Here is a 15097-nt window from a genome sequence, read left to right as displayed (position 1 = left end):
CCCTTTAGGACGATCCCTTTGGCTGTAAAGTGTAGAATCAACTGGAAGTGAGCAAAGATAACCAAGGTAACACTGTCACTCATGCCAGCGCGGGACCGAAGCCCAGATGACCTGCGCGCTTCTGCGCCCCCTGCCGGCCTTCAGCAGCTTCGTCCCGCGCTGGCCTGAGCGGCCGACTGCGACTGCGCTCTCCGAAGCCCGCGGGACCGTCTAGGGAGCTTGCCAGTGCGCGGACCTGGACCGGAAGCGGAAGTGAGGTCGAGTTGGCCTCGCGGGCTTCTCCAGCCTCAGCCACCCCCAACTCTGTGGGTCGGGTCCCTTTGCGCAAGTGCCGGAAGCGGAAGTTTCTAAGAGGTTGGAGAGTTGTGTGGTGAGTGTCGGGTTGTGTTTTGTAGGTGGGTTCACATCGCCGGCTGTCTGAGCAGGTGAAGCGCCTTTGCGAGACCTCTTCAATCTCGCCGCCCCGGCTCAGTCAGGATCCCGACCCCGAACCTTAGCCTGCGGGCTCTGGTACCTAGTGATCTGACTTTTCCCTAGGGTCCTGGTGGAGATCCTGGGTGTCCCTTGTCTCTCCCCTGGAGTGAGGCCCCTTTGGCGTCCCAGTGTCCCCATAGACCCTCGCCATGGGCAACACGAGCAGCGAGCGCGCTGCGCTGGACCGGCAGGGCGGCCACAAGACACCCCGAAGGGACAGCTCCGGGGGCTCCAAGGATGGAGACAGGCCCAAGATCCTGATGGACAGTCCCGAAGACGCCGACCTCTTTCACTCTGAGGAAATCAAGGTAATGGCGAGTGGGACAATCTGATCCCCCTTAACTGTCGTTGAAATCTTCTAGATCCCACACCCCCACCCCGCGCCCTATTCCTTCTAATTAAGAAGTGGAAGAGCGCTCTTAGCTCAGTAACTTGTGTCTAATTACCGATGTGAGAAGGTCTCCCCGAGGGGGAAGGAATTCACTTCGTTTAACATCATTAAGGAAAAGGCAGCGCTGAGACAGGCTCAAATTTTTGATTAATTAAGATCGTGGCACTAGCAGTAATTGAGCCCCAGTCTCTGCTTTTCTCTTAGGTGTAATTAATTTCACAGCTCTCAGGAATCTTCCACCACTTTTAAGTGGGTTGACGGAGCCTTTTGTTGTAGTTTTACAGTTTCTTTTCAGTTTTGGAGAACACGTGTAAAATAAACATAAGAGTTGAATAGCTGACTGTAGCTGCCCAGACGTCTTTAGTTATGCGGAAAATTTGTGGTTCACCCTTGAGAGCAGGCACAGAAGAGTAATTTGACTTCTGGAGGTCAGTAAGTAAGTGAAACATCAGTTTAAAGGAGGCAGCCAGCTGCTACTCAGCCTCTCTCTCCTATTGTTTATATATGACCTAATATTTTAAACAGGCCAAAGCAAACATTTTTACAGGCCAAACTTAAATGTCCTGCTGCAGTCTGCTTTAACTCATGATAAACTGAAGATCATTCTCGATTCTTGCTGTAGCTGCTCTCCTGCTAACCACCTCATATGGTCTGTTTCTAGGGGCACAGCCCAGTCCAAGAGTACTCAGTGATTCTGGCAGCTGATATGTATGTGGTATAGCCTAAAGAAATGAGCTAAATGCTTAAGGGACAGTCAGTTAAGGGAAGATGACAAGTACCCCTCCCCCCCAAGGGCCTGTTAGTTTCTGGTTGCCCGCTAATCATCACTGTCCATTAGGCTAACTGTCTGGCAGGCCATTCCGGTTGTGCTCGTGTTTCCTCAGATGCTGGAGTGGGTGACCATGTCATTATCTTATTTCCTCACCTGAATCTTGGCTTTGGGCTAACTATGAAGAGTCTGCTTTTCCTTAGCCCTCCAGCCTGTCATTTCAACTTGCTTTCAGAGTTTTCCGCATTCCTGAGGTTGTGTGCAAAGTGAACTTTGAAATCCTTTTTCCAACAGTTTGATATCTCTTCCCCAGGAAATAATTTTGGCCGCTGTTTAAGACATCATAAGAATCAAACTATCAAAACTACTTTCTTTAAGAAGTATCTGTTCTTTTGCCAAATTAAAACTCTTCACAAGAAATATTTAACTTAAGAAGTGATCTATACAGTTATTTTAAATAACTTCCCCTATCATTTCCATAGAAGTTATTGAAAGATACAGCAGACGCACTGGATTAAATGCCTAGAAACGAACAAACAAAAAAAACGTCATGGATTCTTTTTAACTGTACTCTCTGCTAAGTCGCTTCAGTTGTGTCCGACTCTGTGTGACGCCATAGACGGCAGCCCACCAGGCTCCCCTGTCCCTGGGATTCTCCAGGCAAGAACACTGGAGTGGGTTGCCATTTCCTTCTCCAGTTCATGAAAGTGAAAAGTGAAAGTGAAGTCTCTCAGTCATGTCCAACTCTTCATAACCCCATGGACTGCAGCCTACCAGGCTCCTCTGTCCATGGGATTTTCCAGACAAGAGTACTAGAGTGGGGTGCCATCACCTTCTCCCTAGGTCAGTGTTTTGACTGTGGTTAGTTATCACACCCTCAGTGGAAAATGATACCAGTCTGTGATTCTTTAATCTGTCAGTTCAGTTCAGTCGCTCAGTCGTGTCTGACTCTTTGCGACCCCATGAATTGGAGCACGCCAGGCCTCCCTGTACATCGCCAACTCCCGGAGTTCAGTCAGATTCACGTCCATCAAGTCAGTGATGCCGTCCAGCCATCTCATCCTCTGTCGTCCCTTTCTCCTCCTGCCCCCAATCCCTCCCAGCATCAGAGTCTTTTCCAGTGAGTCAACTCTTTGCATCAGGTGGCCAAAGTACTGGAGTTTCAGCTTTAGCATCATTTCTTCCAAAGAAATCCCAGGGCTGGTCTCCTTTAGAATGGACTGGTTGATCTCCTTGCAGTCCAAGGGATTCTCAAGGGTCTTCTCCAACACCACAGTTCAAAAGCATCAATTCTTCGGCGCTCAGCCTTCTTCACAGTCCAACTCTCACATCCATATATGACTACTGGAAAAACCATAGCCTTGACTAGACGGACCTTTGTTGGCAAAGTAATGTCTCTGCTTTTGAATATGCTATCTAGGTTGGTCATAACTTTTCTTCCAAGGAGTAAGCGTCTTAATTTTACGGCTGCAGCCACCATCTGCAGTGATTTTGGAGCCCCCCAAAATAAAGTCTGACACTGTTTCCACTGTTTCCCCATCTATTTCCCATGAAGTGATGGGACCAGGTGCCATGATCTTCGTTTTCTGAATGTTGAGCTTTAAGCCAACTTTTTCACTCTCCTCTTTCACTTTCATCACGAGGCTTTTGAGTTCCTCTTCACTTTCTGCCATAAGGGTGGTGTCATCTGCGTATCTGAGGTTATTGATATTTCTCCCGACAATCTTGATTCCAGATTGTGTTTCTTCCAGTCCCGCGTTTCTCATGATATACTCTGCACAGAAGTTAAATAAGCAGGGTGGCAATATACAGCCTTGACGTACTCCTTTTCCTATTGGGGACCAGTCTGTTGTTCCATGTCCAGTTCTAACTGGCATGTTGCTTCCTGACCTGCATACAGATTTCTCAAGAGGTAATCTGTAGCTTTTGTTAAAGCTCAAAGAATGCAGGTATCTTTTAAATGAGCTCAGGTCAGTATTTGAAATGAAGGTGCTAGAAACTTGCGCTAGACCTTTTAAGAGTCTGTCACAGCCTAGAACTCCTACTCTGGCTTCTGACTAGGAAAAAATGTAAGAGATCGAAAACCACGTATCTTTCACAGAGTCAAACGTGTTTATTTCTCTCACCCCAGAATACCTCCATTACACAACGCTGCCCACACAAGAAGTTACCAATTAATGAGGGTCAGTCTTTGTCTTTTCTTACCTTTTTCTCCGTGGTGCCTAGATGGCACTCAGTGAGTAGCTTTTCCCTTATTCAGCACCTGGATTTGCCAGTTGTCAAGTTGAAAGCTCTGGCATTGTCCCTAATAAATTTTCATATACTTCAAATCTTGCTTAATTAAGGGAATATGACATTTATTAAGCTAGTCTCAAATTCATTGCTGCCTTCTTCCGAGTTTTATAATTTCTCAAGTTTTGATGTGGACCCCTTGAATAACAGCAATAACAATAGCTATTAATTATGAAGCACCTACCCTGGGTCTGACCCTATGCAGAGCATTTTACATGGACTATCTCAGCCTTCACAACCTTAAGAATTACTTTTATTCTCTCCATTTTGCAAGTGGGAAAACTGAGGCACAGCTGATAAGTTAATGGGCTGGAATATAAACCTGGGTAGTGACAGCTGCCTCTTCGGAATGAATTGTCAGTATTAAGGTAACGGTCTCTCACTGTTCCTGTTCCTGAGTAAACTGCTCTGTTTCTAGGCTCCAGAGAAGGAGGAGTTCCTGGCCTGGCAGCACGATCTGGAAGTGAACGACAAAGCTCCTGCCCAGGCTCGGCCAACTGTTTTTCGATGGACTGGGGGTGGAAAGGAAGTTTACTTGTCTGGGTCCTTTAACAACTGGAGTAAACTTCCCCTCACTAGAAGGTATTTGCGTGGACGTGTTCACATATTTGTCTTAACCCAGGGATCCTCTGGTTTCTGAATGATCCCTGTGGGTGAATAGAAGAGGATGTTTTTATAAAGTAGATGCTGAATGGAACAATAGTCATGCTTAATAATTCACAGGGTTAAAATCTCACACCCCAAAAACACACTTACAAGAAAACATCACTCAGTTATGAGTATTTCTGTTACACACGGAACCAGGCTGGGCCTGGTTCTCGACAGGGAACTGCCTGCTTTTCCAGGAGTCCAGTTGGTGTAGGAGGGAGCCACTCAGCCCAGTTATAAGTCATGCCCATCAAGGGAAGAAAACAATCAAATGAGAGAGGTTTTCCTGGAACCTTTTTTTGTTGGTAGTTAACACAAGTTTCTGTAGGGAACTTTGTACATCCTGTGAAATTGATCCCCTGTCCTGTGCTAGGCAAACTGACAAAGGGTAAAACTTGGCCGGCAGCTTGCTGCTTATCTTGTGTTGCTGTCCTCCTTGGCTTCCAGACTGCAGGTGTTACTTTGCACATAGCGGGAGAACAGATGCCTGTTTGTTGAGTTTTTGATGGTAGGAGTGTAGATTCGTGGTATTTGGGCAAAGCGAGTTTTCCAGGAAACCTCTTATGTTGCTACTTCCTGGTAGCTTTTCTGGATTGAGATCATTATAATGAATTGTCTCAGTTGGTTAAAAAATGTTTATTTCTCCTGTGGCTGAACTCTTGATTTTAAGTGGAAGCTTTGTTTTGTTCCGCGGCTGGTTTTGCAAGTCAGCTCAGAGTGCAGCTCACCCTACTGACACCCTCTGCTTCCTTTTTCTCTTGCAGCCACAATAACTTTGTAGCCATCCTGGATCTGCCAGAAGGAGAGCATCAGTACAAGTTCTTTGTGGATGGTCAGTGGACACACGACCCTTCCGAGGTACTCTTCTTCCTGCCCCGGGTCCTCTGGCTGCCCACATGATTCAAGCCCAGAGCCTACCCTCAGAGACAGTTGCCAGGTCCCTCTGTCCTGCTGGTAGAAGTCCCTGTGTGTGACCGAGCTAGATAGCAGTGCTCATTGTCAGCCTGTTGGCATCCTTGACTTGGAGGAGCCGGTTGGCAGGCCAGGAAATGAAGCCTTCCCACCAGGAATGCTAAATCCTCTAAAGAATACCTTTGGAGACCCTCCGCGTTATGATTTCTACCTGTCTGTCTCTTCCCAGCCAGTAGTCACCAGCCAGCTTGGCACAGTCAACAACATCATTCAGGTGAAGAAAACTGACTTTGAAGTGTTTGATGCTTTAATGGTGGATTCCCAAAAGTGCTCCGATGTGTCTGGTACGAACAGTTATTTTATACCTGTGTGTGCAGGTGGGGGCCGTGTCATTTCATATTATGCTTATTTCCCCTTGCCTCTCCCTCTTGAGCGGGAGCCACCCAATCAGTGGACGTGAATATCTCCCCAAAGGGCCACAAAACTAATTTCTAACTCTGTGTTCGGTCAACTTGCTGAAATCTAGCTCCGAGGGAGCAGTAAGTCATTTGGGGGCAGGGGGCGGGGGCTCCCTCTCTAGGATTTAGTAGGCCTGCTTGGCCACGGAAAGCAGACACTGGAAATGGAACCAGAGTTTGCTCTCGTACCAGGGGCCAGGCCCATAAGGCCCTAGAGAGGAGCATTGAGTCGGTGAGGTGCCAGCACTGGGGGCGCCTGCCCGCTTGGGGCTCCTAGAGAGTTTTAGCCTGCCAGGTGATAAATGGACCCCTCAGTGACCCTGGCTGTCACTTGCACGTTCCAGTTGCACCTTGTCGGAATCCCTTCAGAGGAGGAGGCTCACCACGAGACAGGCTGCACAGCACAACCTGCTAGGTTAGGGACCTAGTATAACGTGCCCTTCTTCCAGGAGTCATCCGATGGTCAGTCATTCAGTGAGTTGCTTTCCATCCAAACCCACAGGAAGAAACTGCTCGGAAACAGCACGTGCAAGGCAGGGAGAACAACGTGTTGGCACGTTCAGTGTCCCCACCACATGCTCTGCCCCCTCGGGCAGGGCTTTACACAGCTCCAGGACCCCTGTGGGAGGTGGGGCAGAGATCCCCCAGGAGTGTGCCTGACTGTCTAAGTAAACAGATTCAGTTCAGTTTGAAGATTGAGTCTTCCCTTACCTGCCTGGGCCCAGAGGTTTTCCCTGGGATCTCTTATTGTTTATCATCTCAGAACTCTCACCAGCAGGTGGACCACGTGGCTGACAAGTAAGGTCATTGAACAGGACTCAGACATCACAAAATAAGTCTTCCACTCTCCATAACTAATTGATCTTTAGAGAAGTCATTTCTTACTCAGATAAGTGGGAATTGGGGGAATGCCCAGATACCTTTACTTGCTGATGAGTGAAATTTTAGGCCACATATACAAAAGCTTTTAGTCAAGGTTCTGTAGCAGAGGTCACCTGGGGAAAGCAAGCTGGTAAACCAGCTTCAGACTCCCCATGGTCTTCTCATACTCAGACACTCCCTTCCTCAAAATATATATTAGTTCCCAGTGGCTTGGTTTCCTGCCCTCGGTGCCTTTGTTTCCTGCTGTGATGGGCCCAGGTTGTGTGAAGGGAGTCTGTCCCCTGCAAAGCGACAAGGAAGGAGTTGGCGGAGCCAGGCCATCTCAGCTTCACGTGGACAGCACGAGTCTCAGGCGGCCACATGCATCCCCAGTGTCCTTTGGATCACAGCTCAGTGCCTGCAAGCTGGCCAGACATCACTAAGTGAGCGGCTTCTGAGTTTTCACAGTACCACACTGCTAGAAGCTTAATATATCTGTGTAAGTGATATACTCGAGCATGAGTTTGAAAAGAACCTGAGAGCGGTAGAAGCAGAGAGCCTTTAGAGGTCAGGTTTTCAACTTCTTGTTTTAGTTTTGAAATGTGCCCTTGCCCCTGTGTCAACAGGTTGCCTGTTTTCGTTTTTATTCTGGCTGGCAGTGCTCCTAACTTGGGCCTAACCATGTAAGCCTCACTAGAAGCCTTGAGCTTCTCTGAGGTGTTTGCTGGCCCTGTCTGCAGCGAGGAGGAAGTGTTAGCCTATGTGGCTGTCGATCGGGTCACTGCAAACAGCTTCCTGTGACTCTGACCCAGAACTCCAGTTTCTCAAATAAGTGTCCTGTGGCCATCTCCCCCCAGAGTTGTCCAGTTCCCCGCCGGGACCCTACCATCAGGAGCCCTACGTCTCGAAACCAGAGGAGCGGTTTAAAGCGCCTCCCATCCTCCCACCACATCTCCTCCAAGTCATCCTAAACAAGGACACGGGCATTTCCGTGAGTATTATCCAGACATTTCCCAGACCGTCCTCCGTGGTTACGTTCCGCTGCTCCCCTCTGGCCACCTCTGGCAAAGCAGCTGGTGAAAGTGGTCAGTGTCGCCCATCAGTGCTCCTGCCGGGTACACCTCTGATACGGGAAAGGGCCGCTCACAAGGTGCCCCCAGAGCAGATGCCGCCTCCCCGTCCCACGCTGCCTTTCTGAGCTCTTCCTCTTGTGTTCCACCCCCATCCAGCCTGAGCCCCGTTCCTTTTTAATTTCATGACAAAATATGTAACTCCCCCTTCTCAATAAGCTACTTGATGATAGAATTCTTCCTCTGGCCCTCAAGTTTTAGAATCTCATTTTAATCACTGAATTGCCTTCAGAAGCATCATTGCACCTGGATCAAAATTTAGGGTCTGTGGGTAATGCACATTGCCCTTGGTAATTGATGTTACTGCTGAAAAGAAGCGTGCCTTCTCCTGGATCCTGAAGAGCACTTTGTTAAAGTTAAGAGCACCTTAACTTTCCATCTCGTTTAACCTGAACTGCCCGGTTCCCCCAGCTCTGGACTGAGCAGAGTAGCCGTATTTCTTGGGAATCTAGATGTTCTTCTGCTTGGTCCAAGCCATCACCTAAAACACACACGCCTGTTAGGTGATAAGGTAATCATGCTGCTGTCTGGGTGCCACACACAGGTGGGTGCACGTGTGCTAAGGTGCAGGGCTGGAGGCCCACATGTGCCAGCATCTGCTGCAGCAGTCACCTGTGTTCCCCGGGGGCTCACTGTCCCTGGGCACCAGGTCCCAACCCTCCCCTGTGTGGAGAGCAGCCCCATGCACACACCTGATAGCTGAGCCAGCTTTTGTCACGTGCTTTAGCGTTTATAAAACTGGGGAGTGTACATTGAAAATACCTTGGATTCTGACTTCTCTTTAAAAATAGGAAGATATGGCAACATTTTGGGTCTAATACATGAGCTTGTGTGAAGCAATAGCGCCTCTTCCCCGCCCCCAGTCATCCAGTGCTTTCTTTAGGCTCACCATCTGAGTCTCAGAGACTTGCAGTCCAGTGCTCAGGAGCCTGGAGCATAGTTGTTTTTTTTTTTTTCCCCAGCTTTCTTTAAAAGCACCTACAGTGGTTTTCTTTCTGCTCCTCCAACAAGAGGGCAAAGCCATGGCCCGCACTCTAGAGACCAAGATGAAGCCTGATCAGAGACGCACGTTGGTGTGCCCAGCAGACACCCCAAGAGCTCCGCTTAGTCACCAGGCACGCCCCCCTCACCTCCTCTGTGATCATGGACAAGCCCTTTCACTGCCTGACTTAGGAAGAAAGGGGCCTGAGAGCCTGCGTCCTTTCCTTTGAAATCCAGTCCCATGAAACATGGGAGAATCTTCGTGATTTCTAGACCCTAAGCACACACGTCTGCTTTTGTTCCCCCGCAGTGTGATCCAGCTTTGCTCCCTGAGCCCAACCACGTCATGCTGAACCACCTCTACGCACTCTCCATCAAGGTAAGGACCTGTTTGTTATTCTCTTAGTCATGTTTCTTGCCCTGAGGCAACCCCCCCCCCACCCCAGTGCTGGAACGGCCTGAAGTCCTTACCTGGAGGGCAGCTTCCGGGCCCAGGCACTTGTGTTTATGCCGCCCTCTTGATGATTCTCATGTTCCCTAAAATCTGAGCATCCTGACTTAGCCCTGCCTTTGATGATTTCCACCCTCTTCCTCAGGATGGAGTGATGGTGCTCAGCGCGACCCACCGGTACAAGAAAAAATACGTCACCACCTTGTTATACAAACCCATATGAAGAGGTGGGAGCTGCCGGGGCCCAGGCGCAGCGTGCACCTCCAGGCTCCATGCATGCATGCTCTTCGCTAGACAGAACGGACTGTAAATTCCCCATTTCACACTCAGTAAGGCATTTCATACCCGCCCTACACCTACCTGAGGGTTTGTTCCAGACACAGCAGCTCCTGGAGCGCCTCGGTCTGTAACAGCGCCCTCAGCACCCGGTGGCTGTGAGCCCCGGGGCTCCTCGAGGCCGAGGGTGGAGTAGGACGGCCTATAGCCTCCACCCTGCAGTGTGAAGGATGGTGCAGGCCTAAATTTAAATCCCATAAGCAGGGAGATTTTTCTTAAGCCAAAAATGAACACTAGCTGATGAGAGCTGTGCTAGTGAAAATCTGGGGAGCGGGTCCCAAGGCTACACAGAATCTCTTATCATTGGTGTGTTGATGTTGACGCATCCCTGCCAAGGCCTGCCTGCAGACCCACCAGCGAGTGGGTGCTGGTCCTGCCTGTCCCCTGAAATCAAGCAATAGATCGTTCTCCACTCCCTGCTGCAGGGAGGTGTGATTTCTGTAGAAATTAGAACTTGTCTGATTTCCAGATGAAGTTTTACAGTTGTTTCTTATGCTTATGTACATCAAGTGGTTTTTGTTTTTTTAAACCAGCAGTGGCTGACTATACAGCCTTAGGGCAATTTTTAAATCACCCCAACTAGACTCAATCATGTGACCTGTGCTCAGCAATAATCTGTTCTCAGAACAGACTCGGAAAACCGTGGCCGGATTCCTCCTTTAAGCTGGGCGATCCTGCGGACTGACCACTGCTAGCCAGAAGGGTGTCGGCTTTTTTGGAGAACTGTAACGAGGTGGCACTGCCACCCAGCAGATTGTGGAGAGGCGCCCTGCCCTACTCCAGCCACCTTGCTTGGGACCTCTGGTTCCTACTTAGCAAAGAAGGTGCAGCAACTGGTGTTGCTTATTCTGGAAGGAAGTTAGAAATTGTGGCCGCCTTCTGAATTTGTATCAGGAAGACATCCTTTGGACCAAAGCGAACCTCTCCACACAGCCGGAGATGTGCCTGTTCCCGAGGTTCCTGTCCCCGGGTCAGCAGAAGCTGTCATCCTGCCCTGGGTTCCTGCTGGGAGATGGAGGAACCAGCTCCCTGGTGTCCAGTATTTGTGCCCTTCTTTGTTACTGTTTTCAAAACACTGAATAACTGTCCCCCTGATGTACAGGTTGCAATAAAGCTTTGTAAAGATAATGGACATGCACTTGGGGGAAGCTCTGATTTCACGCGGTCATCTGGAGGAGACTGGTACTCACCCCGAGGTCTGTTCGGTGCAGCGCTATTCAGTCTTTTTCCCGCCCTGGCACACGTTGAAAATGGTACCGTCTTTTTGGCACTCTGGGATGAGAGGACAGGGCAGCTTGGCTGTCTGCAGGGCTGGGGGCCTTTCACCCACCTGTTCTGCACACAGATTAGAAGGCTATTAAGAGGCTATAAAATTGAGCCCCTTGGAGCTGCTCACAGCAGGGGCTGAGTAGAGGCAGTAGTGAAAGTCCCTGGCTTGCCCAAGTTGGCAGCCTCCCCGGGTCAGAGGTCTTGCTCATTAACAAGCACCACAGGGGAGCCTGGAATCATGACCCTCTGCTGGGAAGACCACAGGATGTTCTGGAGTCAGCTGTTCTCCCCAGCTAAAAGGGCCTCTGTCCCTTCTACCAAAGAGATGGAAGGTTACGGTGTCTCATAAAAAGCCTTTTCTTCCCAGCCATCAGGAAACGTGGAAGTAAATTTAGGAGATAAGGGAACCCCCGAGGTCATCTGGTCACTTAGGTGGATAGTAGCTTACAAAACATCCCTACCTGGGTAATTAGCCATCTCACCCTGAAAATCCAAGTGATGTGGGAACCCCAGATTTAGGGACTGGAGGGGTTATATAAGTAGACTGAGGAAATAATGCAAAAATCCTCTTTCCAAAACTGAATTTTTTTAATTATTGAAAGTGAAAGTCATTCAGCTGTGTCTGACTCTGTGACCTCATGGACTATACAGTCCATGGGGAATTCTCTAGGCCAGAATACTGCAGCGGGTAGCCTTTCCCTTCTCCAGGGGATGTTCCCAACCCAGGGATTGAACCCAGGTCTTCCGTATTGTGGGCAGATTCTTCACCAGCTGAGCCACAAGGGAAGCCCAAGAATACTGGAGTGGGTAGCCTATCCCTTCTCCAGCAGATCTTCCCGACCCAGGAATCAAACCAGGATCTCCTGCATTGCAGATGAATTCTTTACCAACTGAGCTATCAGGGAAGCCCCACATAAGTATAGTTGATTTTATAGGCTTCCCAAGTGGCTCAGCAGTAAAGAATCCTCCTGCCAATATAGGAGACACAAGAGATTTGGGTTCGATCCCTGGGTTGGGAAGATCCCCTGGAATAGGAAAAGGCAATCCACTCCAGTACTCTTGCCTGGAGAATCTCATGGACAGAGGAGCCTGGCTAGTTACAGTCCCTAGGGTCACCATAGGGTCACAAAGAGTTAGGCATGACTGAGCACAGGTACACCGTTGCTTTTGCAGTGTTGTGTTTCAGGTCTACAGCATAGTGATTCAGTATTTTTGTGGATTGTGTTTTATTGGACATTATTAAAAGATACTGGATACAATTCCCCATCCTATGCAGTAAATACCTGTTGCTTATCTATTTTATGTATAGCAGTTTGTATCTGTTAATCCTATACCCCTAGTTTGTCTGCTCCCTTTCTTCTTTGGTGATCATAATTTTGTTTTCTGGGTCTGAGTCTGTTTTGTCTGTACATTCATTTGTATTATTTTTAGATTCCACAGAGCCTATAGTACTTGTGTTTCTGACTTATTTCACTAAGCATAAGAATCTCTAGGCCCATCCCTGTTGCTGCAAATGACTATTTCATTTGTTTTTGTTTTAGTATATTCCACTGGAGATAGACACACACACACACACCCGCCCCATCTTAAGTCAGTCGTCTGTTGGTGGACACTTGGGTTGCTTCCATGTCGTGGCTATTTTAAATAGTGGTACTATGAACATGGGTACGTGTATCTTTTCTAATTTGTGTTTTTGTCTACCCAGGAGTGGAATTGCTGGATCATGTGGTAGCTTAATTTTTTTTTTTTAATGAACCCCCATACTGTTCTCCGTACTGGCTGTACCAATTTACATTCCCATCAGCAGCGTTGGAAGGTTCCCATTTCCGCACGCCCTCTGGAGCATGTGTTATTTTTACTGATGATGGCCCTTCTGACTTGTGCAAGGTGATGCCTCGTTATGGTTTGGATTTGCATTTCTCTGATAATTAGCCATGTTGAGCATCTTTGCATATGTCATCTTTGAAAAAAACATCTCTTCAAGTCATCTGCCTGTTTTTTGACTAGGTTTTTTTTTTTGATATTGGGTTTTATGGGCTGTTTGTATATTTTGGAAATTAACTCATTGGTTATGTCATTTGCAAATATTTTCTCCCATTCTGCCAGCTGTCTTTTTGTTTTGTTGATGGTTTCCTTTGCTGGGCAAAAAGCTTAAGTTTAATTCGGTCCCATTTGTCTGTATTTGCTTTTATTTATTTTGCCTTGGGAGACTGACCTAAGGAAATATTGCTATGATTTATGTCAGAGTGTTTCACCTCTGTTCTCTTCTAGTTTTATGGTATCAAATGGCTTACATTTGGGTCTTTGACCCATTTTGAGTTTATTTTTATGGATCACATATCTTTGAAATATAATTGAAAATACATAGCTAAGCTTACAGGTATAGCATGGACATGCTGAAGCACCGGAACTGAGGAAACTGTTGCTGTGTTGGTGAGCTGTTAGTGGTGATGGGGGAAAGTGGGTGGCGGGAGGCAGGACCCGGCCATAGTTCTCCAGGATCGGGATTCGACACTCACACCTGGAAAGGAAGCTCACTGCCTGAGTTGGCCCAGAAAAGCACCGCCTTTTCCATAAGAAGGGTTAGAGCATCTGGTTGCTACCCTGAGTTAGAGCTCAGAGGGAGCCGTCAGCCCCAGGCTGCAGGAGGAAACATCATGTTGAAAAATCTAGCCCACAAATCAGCTCTACTCACAAAGTTCAGAAGACATCAAGCTGAAAATCCAATGGAAAAACTAATTCAGAGCCCGTAAACCCAGTAAGACTCCCCTGCAACCCCAGGGGACCCCCAGAGGAACTGACTGTTCAGGTGGGGCAATGGAGGCAAAACTGCAAACAGCGGGAAGTGGGTGTCAGCATTCCCCAGAGCTGCTTGTCTAAAATATTCCATTTTCTTTAAAAAGCAACACAAAAGGAAGCCTCCCCCCCTCCCCCGACCCCGTGGTCCAGAAGACTGCCCACAGACCCAGATAAAAGTTTTTACAACCAAGAAGCTAAAAGTCATGGAGACTGTTTAATGGAGATGGAACAGGAGACCCTGCTTTATCCAAATCACAGGAGCAAAGCCACAGTGAGGTGTCCTGTGACCCAGGTAACACTTTCTCTCTTAGGGGTGAGGACTGGTTACATGGGTAAAGTGTTAACTCCAGTTGCTTTTGAATGAAGATATATTTCTCCCACCGGAAATGTATATACGAAGGAAGTTACAGAGCCAAGGGTAAAGTCTTTAAATTCATAATGTGTTAAGTGGTATTTCAAGGTAAATAGAACCAGCCATATGTCGACATACTGAAACCAAATATCAAAGGATCCAGGCAAGGTCTTTTCCTTCCCTCTGGTTCCACTTAAAGGTGTAGATGATAGCTCCAAGACCAGGTCAAAGCCTGGCTTCACCTTGGAGTCGGCCCTCCCTCCACCGTCCCCTCCCGGAGTGTGGACACTAGACTGAGAATAGGGGTGTTGATCCAGTTCAGTGCCTGACTAACTGTGTGACCTTGGGCAATCATATGACCTCTCTTAACCCAATTTCCTCTCCTGAAAAATAGGAGTTGGACAGACATTAGGTGATCCCTAGGGCTCCTTTCATTTCACACTGGGAGCCACAAAGCCGTTTACAACATGAACGGGTTATGGCCACAAACAGGAAAGAAGTCGGGGGGTCAGAAAAAAAGTACCAGCACCATGAGCTCAATTAGGAAACCTCCAAGATGCCAAGGGCCAAGATGCAAAACCCAGAACATCAAAGTGATTCCATACATGGCTGAGGTCAGAGGCTAAACTGTTTGGGGAAAAAGCACAATTTTATTTTGTTTAACTCAATTACTTCTAGATGAGCATGATTTCATTTCTGAGCCTGAACTCAGTTCTCCTGAAACATGACCCTCCTCCAGTGTTTACAAACAGTTTGAGGGAATTGATGAAGACCCAAGTCTCTGGACCACTCAGCCCTCCATCCAGCTCTTCAGCACCTCACTTGATCAGTGAAGAAAAGAAGCTAGAGCCATCTGCTCTGGAATGCCAGTTATAATCGTCTTCAGGAGGAAATAGGAAGCTCTGAGTATATATACAAGTCATCCCAGCTAATGGTGAAAACATCCAGAAGGGCCCTTCTAAGAGTTGTCGCTA

General features: G+C 48.0%; 1 protein-coding gene across 1 annotated transcript; it reads left to right on the top strand.

The window, feature by feature from the left end:
• The first annotated feature begins 282 nt into the window (after window positions 1–282).
• PRKAB1 (protein kinase AMP-activated non-catalytic subunit beta 1) lies at window positions 283–10833 on the top strand. Its single transcript, XM_052654388.1, has 7 exons — window positions 283–782; window positions 4345–4508; window positions 5339–5432; window positions 5716–5830; window positions 7663–7796; window positions 9227–9295; window positions 9513–10833. The coding sequence occupies exons 1-7, from the start codon at window positions 624–626 to the stop codon at window positions 9588–9590; spliced, it is 813 nt and encodes a 270-aa protein (XP_052510348.1). The 5' UTR covers window positions 283–623; the 3' UTR covers window positions 9591–10833.
• Window positions 10834–15097: the final 4264 nt, after the last annotated feature.

Source organism: Budorcas taxicolor, chromosome 17, assembly GCF_023091745.1.
Source record: "Budorcas taxicolor isolate Tak-1 chromosome 17, Takin1.1, whole genome shotgun sequence".
Classification (NCBI taxonomy): Eukaryota; Metazoa; Chordata; class Mammalia; order Artiodactyla; family Bovidae; genus Budorcas; species Budorcas taxicolor.
Note: the sequence above shows the minus strand (reverse complement) of the source record. Positions and strands in the feature narration are given on the sequence as shown.

Excerpts from the sequence above, each read along its gene's own strand:
- PRKAB1 (XM_052654388.1), top strand. The coding sequence starts at position 624 with ATGGGCAACACGAGCAGCGAGCGCGCTGCGCTGGACCGGCAGGGCGGC. Across the intron at positions 5,831-7,662 it reads AAAGTGCTCCGATGTGTCTG|AGTTGTCCAGTTCCCCGCCG; the intron begins GTACGAACAGTT and ends ATCTCCCCCCAG. Across the intron at positions 7,797-9,226 it reads ACAAGGACACGGGCATTTCC|TGTGATCCAGCTTTGCTCCC; the intron begins GTGAGTATTATC and ends GTTCCCCCGCAG.